This window comes from Pagrus major, chromosome 22 (assembly GCF_040436345.1).
Source record: "Pagrus major chromosome 22, Pma_NU_1.0".
In the NCBI taxonomy this organism is placed as follows: domain Eukaryota; kingdom Metazoa; phylum Chordata; class Actinopteri; order Spariformes; family Sparidae; genus Pagrus; species Pagrus major.
In genome coordinates, this window is record NC_133236.1 from 6,701,525 (window position 1) to 6,719,158 (window position 17,634).

At 41.3% G+C, this 17,634-nt stretch overlaps 1 protein-coding gene across 1 annotated transcript; it reads right to left on the minus strand.

Moving 5' to 3' along the window:
* Nucleotides 1-1,721: 1,721 nt before the first annotated feature.
* slc35f1 (solute carrier family 35 member F1) lies at nt 1,722-13,323 on the minus strand. The gene is made up of 8 exons (XM_073493287.1): nt 13,229-13,323; nt 11,248-11,423; nt 6,851-6,978; nt 5,521-5,680; nt 5,244-5,400; nt 3,892-3,944; nt 3,075-3,229; nt 1,722-1,955 (listed from the first exon to the last, which is right to left on the minus strand). The coding sequence occupies exons 1-8, from the start codon at nt 13,321-13,323 to the stop codon at nt 1,722-1,724; spliced, it is 1,158 nt and encodes a 385-aa protein (XP_073349388.1).
* Nucleotides 13,324-17,634: the final 4,311 nt, after the last annotated feature.

A 17,634-nucleotide genomic window follows, 5' to 3' on the forward strand; every position in this document is an offset into this window, starting at 1 on the left:
TTCTCTGTCCTTACATACATCCTTCTGTTACTGACACTAATCTATCACTGTGATTCATCGGTAAATAGACTTTTTTCATCATCCACTGTGAAATTCTGGCATTTCTGAGCCCACCTCAAGTGTCTGTCCTTGTTTCCCTCCTGAGAAGTGGTTTAGAAACTGCTGCTCGTCCTCTGAGACACTACAAGACAGCCTTCTTTGACAGGACGACTGCTGATTGGACTCTTGTGTTGTTTATTTAGTCAATTCTGTACCTGTGACGAAGGTGCTTTTTTTATCTCTCAGGGAACTAAGCTTGATGTATTGATCTTCTGATGTCCTGCCTGATTGTCCAATGTCTGCAAATAATCTCTTTTGAGTTTCATGCACTGCCCCCTGAGAAACGTTTATTCTCTCCATGATTTGAAGCTGAGAAAGCCTTTCTTTGCTTCGAATAACAATTTGACTTCTGACACTGTGATTTACTTCCTGAATCATAAAGTTTCTGATTATTTCCAGGTTTACATGACAATATCAGAGAATTTCAATGTGCTGTCAAACCTTTGGACCTCCCTGTAGTTAAGCTGTAAAACTTTCACAACTATCAAACTGAACGAAGCGCTTTCCAAAGTAGCAATTGTGTTTGAAGCTTCAGACGTCATCAGTGATGTGATATTCTTCATTTGACACAGGCTCTGGAACAATGGATACAGTGTGCTTCACAGGAGTGAAACAAGCTTCAGTAACATCTGCCCATCTCTAGTTAGAAGTACTCTAAACATGATGTGATTAACCTTCTCCCAGCCTGAGGAGGAGCAAATCTAACAAACGTGTGTGAAAATCCAGTCTTAAACATACAGTGTGCATCCTGACTTCAATCATTTTTTCTTTACAGGAAGAACAAATACAGGGTCACAGCCACGAGTTAAACTCCCGCAAATGCAGCTCCCTCCCACCACTCCACCAGACTCCAAACATAATGTCTCTAATTTTCTTTTATTATTATTCAGATCTTTCATCAGTTCCTGTATGTTTTTCTGTAGATTCTATTTCTCAAGATGAAGGTGTTAATGTTGGTCTTAAGCCTTCATAACTCTGTCATAATGACATTCTGGAGGATTAATACTGATTGTTTTTTTGTTTTTTTTGGTGTAAAAATAGTCACAGAAATTTTAAATGCATTTAAATTCTCCTACGACAATGTATTATTTGACTCCTGTCTGTGTTTCGCTTACCAAGCCTGTCACTGAATTTGAGCAGGTGGATTTAGAAACACTGTAGAAATGAAATGAATACAACTTTAGCATATAAACAGGTATGAAGCACAGACATTCTTTACAGATAGAAAAAGAAAGCAAGAGATGTAATAAAATTACAATACCTTACATGAATGATCATTTTCAGTCCCTTCTGTCTGCTCACAGTCTTTGTTCACAGTGAACCCAACATTTTCACTCATGATGCTGTTTGTTTTAATTACATTTTCTTCATTCATTTTTCAGGTACATATTTGGGTACGTGAATTTGTCTTAATTTTTTTTCACTGAAGGGTTGGAGGCTCTGTCTATTGATACAGGCCATAATTCAAAACCTAAACCTACTTGGGTGATCAGCCAGCTGCCCTGTACAGACTGGGTCCCATCAGCTCTGTTTCTCTGTATACAACTGTGGGTAGAATCTGGAGGCTGCAGCTGACTCACTGATCCACCTGGCCGACAGACAGAAGTCCCTACCACATCATCTTAGGCTACACGTACGGGAAGCTCCTCCCCTGCCTCAGGGCCCAGGCTGGTGTAGGTGACAGAGGGCTCCAGGACGCCAGGACTAAGTGGCGGCTGGTCGGTGGCCGCCTGGCTGCCTGTGTTCCTGAACTGCTTGTAGACTCTCGGGTCCTGGGCCACATAGGTAGACGAGGAGGAGTAAAGGACCAGGCCCAAGATAATAATGAGGAAAGACAACAGGTAGAGGCCCGAGAACTGCAACACAGAGACAGACAGACTTAAACCTAACAGCTGAAATCCTATCTAAATATAAATGAATATAAATCACTATGCCCCTCGTGTAGTGGTGATGTCAGTGTTCCCCAGGGATCTATTCTAGGTACACCGTATATTGATTGACAGACAGGAGGTGGGTTGGTATTGCTTGATCGGCTTTGGGTTCTCCAGGGATCTGTCCTGGGTCCGATGTTGTTTGCTTTGCATTTACTTTCCTTCATGTATACATATATATATATATATATATATATATATATATATATATATATATATATATATATATATATATATATATATGACTGTCCCTCCAACATTGCTCCAGCTACAATAGATAGAAAATGGCAAAACTTACACTTCCAAGTGTGAACTTGGTACTGAAGTGAAGCCATTGGATGACGGCTAGTGTGTGTCTGTCTATTATCCAACCTAAAATTAACTTCACTGCAGTGAACTCCGTATCAATCCATCCTTCAACCTGAGTTTTAAAGCGCATCCTGCTTTTTACATTGCTGGCCCTCATTAAGCAAGCAGCTCTAAGTAAAATGGATAGCGCACAAAGAGAATTCAAATAAAGCACATTATTCATAATATGCTAAAACATTTCTGATGCTAATGATGGTATTGCTAAAAATGTTGTAGCAGAACGTGACACTGGTGTCAATGAAACCAGTATACTGCGCACCCCTACTGAGAATGTAATAATTATAAATTACCCCAAGCATCCTTTTCTTCATTTTGTTGTGTAAATAAAGAGTTCATCATTTAACATATAACCTAACCCATCCTGTCAGGAGACTCTAGTTAACAGGGAACTGTCTGTTAAAGCTGGACAGTGTAGAACAGATTCATCAGTGCACTCTTGCAGTATAACATAGTCAAGCTATGATGGCCAGTTAAAAAAAGATCGATACAGCAGATACCTACATTTTAACCCCAGGTGGCCTTTTTCCTAGTAAAAAACTGTAGCACCTACATTACCCACCATGAAACTTGATTGCCGACAGTTTGGCCAGAGATTCTGTTGTGCTATGTTCGATTTCTAGACATCTTTTAACCTGCACATCTACAAAGGAACGCTCCCTGGCAGTGTGATATTACCTTGTAGTGAAAGAGGAAGAGGCCACAGAAGAGGCTGTATAGGTCAGCTGTGAGCAGAGACAGATTGACTGAGGTGGCACTTGTTCTCTTCATCACCACTGGCATGAAGCTGTAAAGGCTGAACATGAAGGCACTGAAACCAACATAGAAAAGACCTGCAAAAACACATAAGGAGTAAATGATTTTACATTACATTTACACCGATCAGCCCAAACATTGAAACCACTGACAGCTGATGTGATTGACAGTGATTATCTCGTTACAAAGCAATGTTCTGCTGGGAAACATTGGGTCCTGGTATTCATGTGGATGCCACTTGACACACACCACCCATCCGAACACCGCTGTGGATCAAGTGCACCCCCTCATCGCAACGGCACTCCTTGATGGACAAAGGGCCCTGGCACACCACAAAAACTGCTCAGAAGCAGAGAGAGCTCAAGGTGTTGACCTGGCCTCCAAATTCCCCAGATCCCAATCGGACTTGACCACCTATTGGATGTGCTGGAACAAGTCTGATCCATGGAGGCCCCACCCCCCCAACATACAGGACCCAAAGGATCCACAACAAAGTTCTTGGTGCCAGACACCACAGGACACACCCAGAGGTCTTCAGACGATGCCTTGACCAGAGCTGTTTTTGCTGCACAAGGGGAACCTGCACAATATTAAGCAGGTGGTTTTAATGTTGAGGCTGATTGGTGTATACTGCTTTAAAAGCAATTTCTGGATTACCTGTAGACTGCATTTTGTGATAATATTACTTGTGTGTATGAATCTAAATTTGTGTGAGTCTGTGTTTGAAGTCCATGCTTACCTATCTGCCAGTCCCAGGGAACCTTCAGTAGCTCCTTGTGTTCCATGATGGCCCTGCAACAGAGCACATACCCAGAATGACTAGAGCTATTTCCACAGTCCCTGCACAATGAGGTCCTCAGGGCTCCAGGGTGGCACATGCACCCGACATTCTGTCAAGTGTGAGTAAACATTTTCATTGGTCACACCAGTGCACCGAATATTCAGCAGGTCTGATTCAGGAAATGTACACCAGCTGTATCGACAGTTGCCTTTGAGCAAATATTAGCCTATAAACACATTTTTTTGTAGATTACGTTCAGCAGGATTTTATGCACATCTTGCACATGTGCCATGCATGTCTGTGTGGGTGTGCATGTTTGACAACGCGCCCTGTACTGCAACCACAGTCCTTACATATGAACGAGACAAATTGTGAGGCTTCACAACCATATAACACAGTTCTCCTCATTTTGAATGGGCTATTGATTATTTTTTGGCATGTAAAATGCTGCGGTACTCGAGTGGAGCGCCTGGATGTGGGTGGGAGAGGCGGCCCGTGACAAGATCGTCATTGTTTATAAAGGATATGCAGGATACAGCCATTTCATACACCAGACATAGGCTTTATAACGTGGCCTCGTTCATGTGAGTCAGCTGTCACTCTTAATCTTCCAGCTGCTGAATGTTGTCAGAGTCCAACAGTTTGCTCTCTTTGAATTCTATTATCTCCTCTTCTAGCGCCTGGCACAATGGTGTCCTCAGTGTGGCGGTTGAAGTGGGCTGGTCAAGGATGTGTGGATATGGGAGGATGAAGCTGTAGTGCTGGTAGCTGAAGGCTGGGCGGCTGAGTCTGATGGAGCTGTTGCTGTCGCGTAAGGCACAGAGGCCCTTTTCCCATGCAGCTTCTCAAGACCAAAGTCAGCTAAATTATGTGTTGTTTCATAACTGCTGGAAGAGTAAGCCACATTGTTTCTGATCTCCCACTGTCTTGGAGCCTGAGGAGAATGTGTAGGTAATTGTATGCAGTTTGCTATGTTATGAATGATCAAAGAAAAAAGGCAAAAATCTGAGTTTTTTGACTTGTTGAGTTAGGGGAAACTTGATAAACTGAAAAACTGTCGACGACAAAACGCTTGATTATTTATCCCCCTCATACCGTCATGTCAGCTTCTCTGTGACTTGATATATTAAAGGCCTCAATTTAGACTTCACGTGTGCTCCAGACCAGGTGTAAGACTTGACCAGTGGGTGAAAAGAAGGCTTAAGCGCTGGTGGTACAACTGACCTCAGTATAGTGGATCACCAGATTATCTAGACTCGCAGTTAGTAGTTACTTAGATACCTAGCTGTCACCCCACCACACAAACTCACAGCTGGATGCCGCTGAAGAAGGATCCAAAGAGTCCCATCATGCCGAGGAACTCCACACGGCTCAGGTTCTTCACAATGAACTCCTCACAGACGTTGGAGATCCCGTACAGCGTAGCTCCTCCCAGAACCATAAGATCCCCAAACAGCTTCTGCTCTCCTGGACAGATGAGGGACAACAAGAGAGAAAGAGAGATGGAAAGATGCATCCACATATACCTGCATCCTGAGCTTCAACGTGTATTTACATATAGTACATATGCCAAATGAAGGTACTCACCAAGGCCTTGCTGCCGACCAAGAAAGACGTCAGCTCCCACCATGCAGCCGACACCCAGCAGACAGAGTACTGTCCCAACAAAGTGGACAGCCTTGTACCTCACCAAGAGAAAGAACCAGGACAGCAGCAGAACCACTGGGATGACAAAGCAGTCTAACAGCTAAGAGGGAAGACCGAGACACAGAGACAAAAACGTTTGTAGTAAGTTGTTCGGAGCCAGGCCTTTCTCCTCTCAGAGGCTGCTGCTGTCCCTGGTAACTGCTGACCTCCACTGGAAGACTGTACAGCTGCATAGAGACTCAAAGCACACCTGGGTCTTGTTAATAGAGGTTAGTCTGTTTGATTTATTAAGGGTGCAGTTTTGGGTTTAAGGTGATGTATTTTTTTTTTAGTTGCTAAGCTGTGGATTTGTTGTCTCCTGTAGGTAATAAGAAAGGGCTTGCCTCAGGGTGGGGCAAACACACTACACATGCAGACTAGAAGCTTCATAGAAGACAGAGTGCTGTAAACAGTTAATGGTTTGGACCATTTGGATTGTCTAAAATAGCCATGGGTCTGGTGATTTTGAGTTTTTAATTAATTCGGATCTCTAGTGGATGGTCTTTTAAATGACTTATACCAAATGAGCATGGGCACACACATTGCCAGCACCAGCTTCAATACAGTGACAGAATATGGTGAGCATCTGCTCATGTTTCAGTTTATTGTCTGTTTATATGCATACCATTTTGCATTTAGCAGTTTGTCTTTGTAAAATATTGCTGCGTCACAAGATGCATTAGCTAAAAAAGCGGCTGGCATACATAATGTGAATAACTTTATTTCCCTGAAAACCAAGTTTAAGATTTCTGTTTCGCCAGATTTGTTTGAGAGATTTTGAAACATAATTGAGTTCCTGGAGAATTGGGTTTATTTTTCCTTTGGTCATTTAGAAAAATACACACATTCCACTGTTGTAACCTTAGAGTAGAACCTTGGAGCTGGAGGGGAAATGTACTTTACTTCATGAACATAAAGTTGCAGAGAGGAGAGGGGCAAAAGAAGACAGAGAACCAGAGTCTCTGCTGAGTGAAACGATTCAGTGAGAAGCTGAAATGAATTCAAAGACAGACACATACATCCTTGTTCGTACTATTGATAACTAGCTTATGGCTAATGTACAGTAAAGCATTCTGGCTTTTTGTGGAGAATAAATAGTTACGCAAATAAACACACATGATCCCATGGTCAAACTTGTGTGTGTGATGAGAGGCAAAATTTTGCTTTTCTTTTTTCTGTCTGTGTAAACACACCATTAGGGTAAATCAGGTTTTTACATACACACACTGACCTGCACACTGGAGAGTGTAGTGTACTGGTAAGCTTTAAGGACCAGATAGTTGGCCTCGATGTCTATCAAACCCAGAATCATGTATTTCCACCAGCGCTGCTTCAGAATAGCCAGCAAGTTGCCTTCCCCTGGACAAACAGAGAAAGAGAAGATACAGAGAAACTGAAGCGTCAGTGTGTTCAGTATACATCATCAGAACAGAGAGGACACACAATATACTGTATATATTTTAATCACCTTTATATATTCAGGGGAGTTTCACTGAGAGCAATGCTCTCTCTTTCAGGACGCCCTGATGACATTCACACAGATCACTGCTCAGTACAACCACAGTCTGACCTGCCAGCCACTGATAATATAAAATATACTCAAATATGTATAGTTTAGGTCAGAAGTTTATAACACTTAGGATGAAGTCATTGAAACTCATTTTTAACCAACTCACAGAATTTGTTAAACTACAGTATTGGCAAGTCTAACTAAGTGTATGTAAACTGAAATAAAAGCTGAGATAAATCAATAGCTCTACTATTATTCTGACATTAAATATTCTTAAATTAAGGTGACCTAAGACAGGGAAAAGGTTAACTAGAATTAAATGTCAGGAAATGTGAAAAACTGAGTTTAGGTGTGTTTGTATGTATGTATGTATGTAAACTTCCAACCTCAAATGTAGCTTTCCCTCTTGAAACACTCATGTTTGCCTCTGCTGTATGTTAAGTCCTTCACTGCTTCCAATTTTGGGTCGAGACTCATCTGCATCAGCAATAATCTCACCACATCAACAGCAAATCAAACCAACATAAAGAAGCAAACAAACAGAGAAGCACTGTGAACCACAGACCAAGGGGTGAAGATGAAACTAGTGCTCCAGTGTTTCTCCACCTTTATGTGTCAGGTGATTTCAATGGAAGATGTAACTGTCCTGACACTTTCTGACCGCTCAAAAACCTGGTGACTATGAAAGTGCCATGTCTTCATGCAGACACCAGTTGTTCAGTGAGCTCTGGCTGTTGCCTTTTTTTCCTTGTTTTTTTAATTGATATTTTGACAGGACAATAGAACAAAACAGATGCTATAGTATCTTATATCAATGGAAAGTCATGATGTTTACTGTGCCTGTTGTGTTTTTTCTTACAGAGATTTCACCCCTTAAATAAAACCAGGCTTCAGCGTTCTCTAACGGTTTGGCTTCAGGTGTATGGGAATGCCTTTTATCTTTCCAGCACAAGCTTTTGTTCTTCTCCTATGTATTACTGTTTGTTACTTATTTCAGTGGTATCATTTATTGCCATGCTGTCTTGTCTTGTGTTATCTTCAGTGTGTTACGAATATTTTGTTTGGAAACAAATCTCTATCCCTGTATTTATGTATTTGGAGAACCTCTGTATCGAATGCACAGGCTGAACAAGGCAATAAATAGATACAGAGAAAAAGATACTGTACTTCTGTACTGTATATGTTGAGAATCAGTAATGAGGACCAACTTGAGTTACTGAATAAAAACATGCTTGCATATCAGGGCTATTGAGCAACACATTCTAAGTGACGTCAAATACACAGTGTATATACAGTCGAATACACAGTGTACATACAGTCGAATACACAGTGTATATACACTCGAATACACAGTGTACATACACTCGAATACACTGTGGACATACACTCAAATACACTGTGGACATACACTCGAATACAGCAGTGTATATACACTCGAATACACAGTGTATATACACTTGAATACACAGTGTATATACACTCGAATATACAGTGTATATACACTTGAATACACTGTGTATATACACTTGAATACACTGTGTATATACACTTGAATACACAGTGTATTCGACATCCACAGATAAACATAGTTTTAATTAAGCAATATTACACAAAAGGGTGTGCTTTACCATCATTATTGGCATGACAGTGATGCGGTCGGGACTGGGGTGCTTGAGTGTAATATATGATTACGCAGTTGGCAAAAAAAGATATAATCAAAATGTATTCATGCTGTGGGGCAATTAGCTCTCAAAACAAAATAAAAAACTTCCTGCTGGTTTTCTCTGCTTCCCCGGAGTTACATGGGGTATGACTAATAACTGGATCAGTCATGTCAGTAGACTTCTATGTAAGGGCAGCCAACTTGAGCTGATGTTAATGTTGTTTCAAGAGATCGTGGGATTTCACAAACTGATGAAATACCACACATATAAACTCAAAACTGCCTTGCTAGCTTGATCTTGTCTGTCCATGACAAAAATTTTCATGGACAGATTTAGCTACTACGCCATGAACATCGTATGTATTTTTAAACTGTTTACAGGTGTTTTCACATTAGGTATGCTTGTTTCCAGAGTGTTTGCATGCACTTGCACATGCACACACTCTGATAAAGTAGGTGGTAGCATGCACCTAGGTGGTCTGCAATCTGCCAATATACACAAAGGGGAAGAAGCAAACGCTTGCTTCATCAACACATAGCATAGCAGTCCACTTCCGTGTTTTGGTACAGTTGCTTTCACACCTGATGCGGACCATACGCGAGTACATGTGAACTGTACTCGAGACCACCTCTTCAAATGGACGGTTTGCAAGCCGTGCCAAGTACGGTACACTTGTATTCACACTAATCAAAAGAACTGGACTCAGGTCAACTGTACTGGGCTCCGGGCCTGGATCCCGGATGTGAAAGCACCCTAAAAGCCTCATAAATGATATTCATTAAAGGCAGTTACAAAGAGCAGTATTTCTAGTGATGAGCTTGATGTGCTGTCATGCTGATTTGTTATAATCTGATAAATCAATCAGATTACTTGGTCAGAATGACTTGCTGTATAATATGGCTTGTTTCCCTGTCAGTAACACCATTATCATGGTGATGTTAACTGAGAGAATGAGAGTGTTGTGTGTTGTTACTGACATGTTCATGGAATAATGTCACACTGGAGAATTTGCTCCTGAATCGCAGACACATAAAGTGTCTAGTTTTCTCTAATACACAATTTCTACTTTTAGGTTTAATGTAGTCGTCGTAAGTCTCAGTCAGAAACAGTCAGCCAAGCACCAAATATGGGTTTATTTCTGTAAGGCTCTCCGCCACACTGACAGCTAAACAGTCATGTAATGAAAAACTATTCTGAGAGTTGCTGTCATGTTTGGTGTCATTTACATATCGACAAAGATATTTCTGTGCTTCTCTTCTCTGCTGTCTGTGTTAGAGTTTGAAAAACACACACACACACACACACACATACACACAAGCCCTTTCAGACAGAGATTCCGCAATATCGCCAAAACGAAGGCTCGCCTCCACAACACCTTCATTTGTTCACACTGAACCAAGCAGCTCCAGTGTGTCAGTTCATACAGCATACCGGGGTTGCAGAATCAAAAGAGGCGTAATGGTACACATCATAACGTTGAGATCTGTGTGTTCTTTTTATTGTGTTCCCACCTGTAAATCTAAAAATGTCTCAGCAAACTATTTATAATGGATCCTGTCATATGGTGTTATAATGTGTCGTGATTGAGATCCTGATCCACCATGCATCGTGGAAAGTGACAAAGATACATTTCTTGCCTTAAATGACATCACATAATCACCATCAGTAAACAGCGAACCCTGTCCACCTCTCACTTGTGGAGGAAGATGCTGTTTTCCAGGGGGGAGTTCACTGACGTATCTGTGGGGAGGGCTGACCGTCTCGCCTACATCTCTCATCACTTGTTCTTTAACCACAGCACTCCTAACCCATGACCTTAAATAAAACTCAGATGCAGACCGTTGAGTAATATGTTTGAGAACCCCTGATCTATACAATCTCCACCGTTCCAAGGGTCAGCAATTCAGTATCTGACCAAGAGTTATGGCGTTGAATGACCAATTCAAAAGTGTTTCGTGAGGTCACAGTGACCCCTGACCTTTGACCAGGGAATTCTAATCAGTTCATGATGTAATGACATATTCTCCAGGCTTTCCTGAAATATCGCGCTCACAAGAATGGGAAAGTGATATGAGCTGTTGCAGAATCAGATATGTGAAGTACAAAATGAAGATGAACACTTTTAAAAAGACGTTCTCTCTGGTTTCCTGCACAGACATGAGTTGAGTTTCACAACACAGGCTTGTTTAAGGGAGAGACGAGCTGGCCGCAGTAGTGAGACGTCACCACAGCCCGCTCGGAGGTGTGGCCTTACTTACTTTGGCCTTGCTCTTGAGAGGGTCCATCTCGGGGGTTGGCTCAACTCGTTAAACTAGTAATGGAAAATCAAATCAACGTGGCACTGTTTGATTCGGTATGGCCAAAAGTGCTGCCCTAATCCCACTAGTTTCAGCATACTTGTAGTACTCTACACACACACACACACACACACACACACACTGTGTCCGTCTGTACCTTGCCGAACTGCCAGCGTGGTGGTGTAGACCAGAAACAGCAGGATGTAGTTGAGGAAGCTCTGGAACACCGGCGTGTTAGCGTGGAAGTCATCAGCCAGGTACTTGCTGGTCAGACTGATAGCGCAGATTAATAAGGACAGGGCCTGACCCAGGGCCAGGGTCACCAACAGGTCCCTGCAGAGGACAAGAGACATGGACAAAGGGTCATCAGTGTTTCATTAAAGATGATTTTAGATCATAATCATAAGCAATATATGTGTTAGCCCCATTATTACATCATGTGGCTAATGCTTTGTGTTTACACACATTACATTCTGAATCCTATTTAAACTGGCAACAGATAACTTCTTTGCTTTAACTTGTCATTCTGACGTAAATACTGATTCGAAGTATAATAGCTGTAGTAAAATGACACCATGTACGTATAAATTGGTTCCCTATAAACCTTGCTTTCACTATGCTATACGGCCTGCCCACCAGGCTGGATGTTAGATGCAAAAATTAAGGCAACATTACAGCAAACACAGGAAGTGTGTCTGCCATACCAAAATAAGAAGAGGTATTGTTTTAACCCTAACCCTCTAACCCAGGTAGTGGTAGAACAACTAGACAGACGGGCATTCACGGGTGTCAAAGTCTGGAGTTGCTATTCCCGTGCAGAAAGGCACGAAAGGAAAACTGATGGAAAGCAACGAATGCTGCATGCTGCAATTTTAATGTTAGGGGTTTGGTGCCTTGGCCAAGGTATGCGCTCTATGAGTGTCAATCTAGTTATGAATGGAAGTCTTTGAACAAATCTGACCAACTGGAATAATGTGCAGCCTCTTTACTGCCTAGTTAACTGTGACTGAGAGATCAACCCAATACAGTGGTCATATTTATCATATTCTTCGTGGACATGGACTGTGTCGGCTTTGTATTCTGTCAACTTGCTCTACGTGTTGTGTTCTTTGCTTGTATATGATCCTGCTCTGCTCTGTCTGCCTACTTTCAAGGTGCAATCTGTATTTTTGGTGAAGAAATGTTAATGAGAAGAGAAAGATATTCACTGGCTGATTTCTTTCTGCCTATAATAATCAAACTCTCTTTGTTTTCATGACTGAATAAAGTGAATAAACACACTGACCTTAAAGGACAACGCAGTTTCATATTGCAAATTTTGTATCATGACCTCATTATATTGTAAATATCAAAATTCTGAGTGTGAAATTCCTTCTCCAAAATTACACAGTGCTCCTTTAATAATTACAACATTACAGAAACATTCCTCTGTGGCAGCAACAATAGCATCACCATGCACACACACACACACACACACACTGACATGAGACTAATATGATGGTCTCAAATTCAGTTTGCAGCCAAGTATCCAGTCCAACAGCCCCAGGCTCCACAGTCACAGGAGAAGCCAGGCATCAAAGACAAGGAGATGGCAGGAATGAAAGGGTGTGTGTGTGTGTGTGTGTGTGTGTGTGTGTGTGTGTGTGTGTGTGTGTGTGTGTGTGTGTGTGTGTGTGTGTGTGTGCTCATCCAAGAGTACATGTCTGACTGAGGTGTGAGGCAGCTTGAGACGAAACAGGGGGAGCAGCCATTGTGCAGCACAGCACAGCCACAGTACAGGCTGATGAAGCAGCCATGGCATCCTCCTGTGCCAGCAGGCACCAGACCAGCACACCGTGCCCAGGCTGAGCTCCAGTAGCTCAGGGTGCAAGATGCCCCGACTCAAACACACACACCCCCACACACACACATACATGATGTGATGTTCTGCAAAGGCAAGATGCTGCAAGGTTGTAACGCTGACATCTGTTGCACCACATGCTTCCTGCAGCAGCAGACTGATATGACGGTGTTACAGGTTGTGTATGAAACAAAAGGACAGCGGGCTCCCTGACCGCAGTGATGCTGCTGCTCTGACCGAGCGGAGAGTGGATGGAGCCTCTGCTCCACTCAGATTAGCGCCGTCATCATCATCTTACCTGGTGAAGACCCTCCTGATCCGCTGGTAAAGGCTCGGAGCCGGGGTGCCCGTACCTCTGGGAGCGCTCTCCACAGTGGAGACGACAGAAATCATCCTTCCACAGACGGAGCGGAGATCAGCGCATTGTGCTCCGAGGAGGACCGGAGGAGGAGAGGGGGCAGAGGCAGCAGCGCAGCGGACCCTCCTGCTCTCTGATGCGGGCAGCAGAGCACAACACAGCAGCCCCGGGAGCGACGGTGACACGGACCTGCTGCTGAGCGTCCTCCCTGATGACAAACCTGACTGGGAACCTGGAGCTGCATTTAACAGAGAAGCTGATGTGGCCACAAGGCGGCGTCCTTTCACCCAGACAGCCTCAAGGGATGAAGACGTAATGGCTGATCAGCACACACACACACGTGTCTACAGAGCATGGGGGGTTTGCTCTGTGCACACTGAGGCCTCATCAGACAGCTCAAGATATCACTTTATCATTTTACCTCGTGTTTAAAACTGGAATCATGTTTGTGTTTGAAACAAAGTCAGAGCCTGAATTATGTCATTGCACAGTCCTCCCAGCCTCACCCACTGTTTTCTTCTTTCAAATGATTTATCAAACAAACTCCACTTACACAATATTCACAATATGTATTTTTCTATGGTTAGAGGAGGTGGTAATTACCAGGTAACACATTTGAAATTTCTTTAAAATTATCGCCAAATGACCACAATAATTCCCTCAAAACATACCGAAAATGATCCCAATTTGATTTTTCTGATATTTTCCAATCTATTTTCCGACTTCCAACTGCTTTCTGCTTAACTTCTAGTGCACTGGGAAAACATTCCTTAGAACAAGCTCAGTAACAAAGTATTACACAGGCTATTATCAAGTAAACTCTACATGCAGTTGAGAACTGCTCTTATCAGAAATACTCAAGTAATCTTTACTTGCAATTTTCTGTCTTTGTCTTCATTTTTACTCACTAATCTATATTAACTTTTAATTAGACTACATTTGCATCTAATTACAAATCTCTTCTGAAAACACTTTGGTTTTCATTAGGGTTTTTATTTTTTTATTTCATTTTATATGATAAATATTTAAGTGATATTTACATAACATTTATCTGCTTTTATCACCACAGCTCTACTTTTATTCAACATAACTGTCTTAAATAAGGCTACTACACAATGCTTTTACACTGCAGCACCTTTATTGTTTTCCAACATACAGTAGCCTACATAGTGTGCTGCATTAACAGACAAACACTGTAAATCGATACTTGTTGGAAAACAATTTAAGAGGCTTAGTCTGAGAATAGGTACAAACAATTTTAAAATGACAACCTTGGCCCCTCTGCCTGTTCTCAGAACAGTATTCAAAAACATTTAACACTTGAAGAGAAGATTTACAGAGATCAATGTCAGTGCGCTCGGATAAACTGTGCAATGCCATTTACAAAAGTATGATTTTAAAGTGAGACAGCTTTTCAAGAAACATGAAGTGCAGTTATTCACATCTGGGTTGTAGAGAATGGTTACACAATAATTCTACGGTGGCCCTGAGAGCTCAGCACCCTGCAACTTAAGGAAATACAGAAATCAACAAAAGTACAAGCAAACACAGAAAGCATCGTCACCAATTTGACAACACACTGACAGCGTTTAGAAAAAACCCTGCAAACAGAGAAAACTGGTGGAGATGCTTCCTTAATTTCCTTGTGTTTTGTTTGTGTGTTTTCTTACGACGCCATTACGTTACCATAGTAGTCAAGGGTGAGAAATTTTTTTTTATCCAGTTTGAGTGCCATGAATTACACATATGATGTTTGTCAATTTAAAAGGTCATTTTGCAAGTCAAAAAAGTCAGTTTGTCATAAAGGTAGTGAAATACCATTTAGTTTTGTGTAAAATCGCTCATGAGACAATTCAAACAGAATCAAAACAATAATAAGTCTCTAGCCATTCAATACCATACATATGTTTTCTGAAATAATATCCCATGGCGGTCCACCAGAAGTCTATTCACACACACACACACATATATATATACATATATATATATATATATATATACATATATATATATATATGTATGTATATATAATTTTTGATGTGGTTGTTTAGTTGCTTTTTATACAGAGTGACCTAACTAGTTGAAAAAGTTGTTTATTAACAGTTATTTCATGGAGAATTTGTATTAACTTTTTTAATATCTGCTTTGTTCCCTGCACAAAGTAAAAACAGACAAGTATACTTGATTCAGTGTAGTAGAAATGAGGAAGGCTTTGGGTATTACAGGCTCACATCTTTCCTCTGAAAAACACATTTTGAATTAGAATTTTAAGAAATTAAATAGAGAAACTATGAAACAGTAGAGTAACATGTTTGCTTTTATCATTTCAGGATATTAAATGTCAATGTAATAACCCTAATGTTATGTTTCAGTTTGTGTTTCTGTGATTTCCTGTTTTATTTTGAAGTGTTGCCCTCATTTGTCGTGTGTTGCTTTTCAGTTCCTCCCTTTGTGTGATTCTCCACTCTTTTTCTGCACCTGTGTCTTGTCCGTCAATCAGCACTGTGTGTATATAGTCTCTGTGCTCCCTGATGTCTTTGTCAGTCCGTCCTGTGTTGTTCATCTGAGCCTGTTCCCGTGTCTCCCCATTCCTCCTCATGGTATGTTTCTGGTTTTGTGTTTTCTCACTTTATTCCTCATGTTTTTCCGGATTTGAACTTTGCTTTTGGTTGTGCTTTGTTTAGCTTTTGTGTTGCTACTTTGTTTTGTGGTATTTTTGTTCCTTATCCTGCCTTCCTCCTGAGTTTTTTGCATCTGGGTCCTCAACAATTTTGCCTAACGTCGCAGAACAAACTGACCAAAGTGGACCCAGCAGACACCAGCATGCAATTTATGGATATATGGGACAATATGTTTTCCCATTTTCAGAATAACACAGACAGTGTTGAGATGCTAAAGGCCATTGCTATGTTTAGGATGAAGCTGGTCTTTAAGCCCTGGTTGCAGGAAGCTCTAGGCGCCACAGAACTCTTATCTGGATTGGCTATGCTAGAAGAGACTTTGTGGGACAAATTACATTCCAAGGGCTCCCATACATGCCTAGCGTGGGGCCTGCTTGTAGTCTGACCTGTGCATTATAAGTCAAAATGTCAGTCTGTGAAAAAAGTGCATTTTTTCCTGCGCTTTGGAACGCCACGTTAGGGCAGTTAAAGGGGCACTATGTAGCTTTGGAGAATAAATTCACACTGATTTTTTTTTATTTACAATATTAATGAGGTAATAATACAACCTCAGAAAAAAAAGTTTCCATAACTGAAAAAACAAGCTGCTCTCAGAGGAAAATAAAGTCCCAGAACACTGTCAGTGAAGATCTTTCTCTTCTGATCAAAATTTCTTCCCAACACTACATAGTGCACCTTTTTAAAATGCAGTACAGTTTCATCAGAACTAAGGTCTTATTTTAATAGTTTCATCTCAGTAATAATCACATTGTGTCGACTAAGTGAGACAAGGCCAGAGTGAGCAGTAGGGTAAACTGGAAGGAATCCAAATGAAACTCTCTGTTGGCAAATAAATGAGGTCAGTCACGGTACGAGTTAATTGACCATGTTTTATTTTGCATCCAATTATCATATTGGTAGCAGCATGCAATGTGACCATCATTGTATTACAATTTTCTGACCCACCATCGCCATCATGATGATCTATCTAGCTTCACGGATAGTTAAGGTAATAATTTAACCTCTCCATCAGATTAGTTTGGAGGATTAGTTTTAGCCTGTCTGACTGCTCATGGTTCTTGACCTGTCAGACTTTTTACGTCGCTGTGCTCCAAGATCGGTGGGTCCAAAGTCAATATTACTGACATGTTTCTTAAAACGATGAAAATAAGACTCTAGTTGAGTGTGGAGGATCGTTCAAATAGTAGGTTGACAAAACAAACTAAACTCAAGGTCCACTTTCTAGCTTTTTTAGTTTCATCATTTATCAGACATCATCTCAGGGTCTGCATCGGCGGATGGAGATAGCCAAGTTGTCAACAAGAGACTCAGTACCGTGATAACTGATACTAAGTTAGTCAACATTAGTTAATATGCAGGAGAGTTAAGATTCTCTTCACATTGTGAGTCTGTGTTTGCATGAGTGTGGGTGTGTTTTTCATTATACCAAAATGTGGTCCTAGAGACACCTCTTCAAGGCAGTTCTTTTTCAGATTTTTTTTTTAACAGAAAAATCAAAAACTCAAGAGGGCAATAGACAGTAATATTAGTTTCTCACATGCACCACTGTTAGTAACCACATGTAGACCACCTGTAGTAGACCCCCTTGCTATCCAGGGGCTGGAAAGCAAAGGGGTGAACTTAACAGAATGTATACAACCCAGTCTATTGATAATAAAGCGTAAC

What these genes read in the sequence shown, in the direction of transcription:
- slc35f1 (XM_073493287.1), bottom strand. Translation starts at nt 13,323, where the DNA reads ATGATTTCTGTCGTCTCCACTGTGGAGAGCGCTCCCAGAGGTACGGGC. An exon ending in ATCAGGAGGGTCTTCACCAG is followed by an intron (nt 11,424 to 13,228) that starts GTAAGATGATGA and finishes TGTCCTCTGCAG; the next exon opens with GGACCTGTTGGTGACCCTGG. An exon ending in CACGCTGGCAGTTCGGCAAG is followed by an intron (nt 6,979 to 11,247) that starts GTACAGACGGAC and finishes CTGTTTGTCCAG; the next exon opens with GGGAAGGCAACTTGCTGGCT.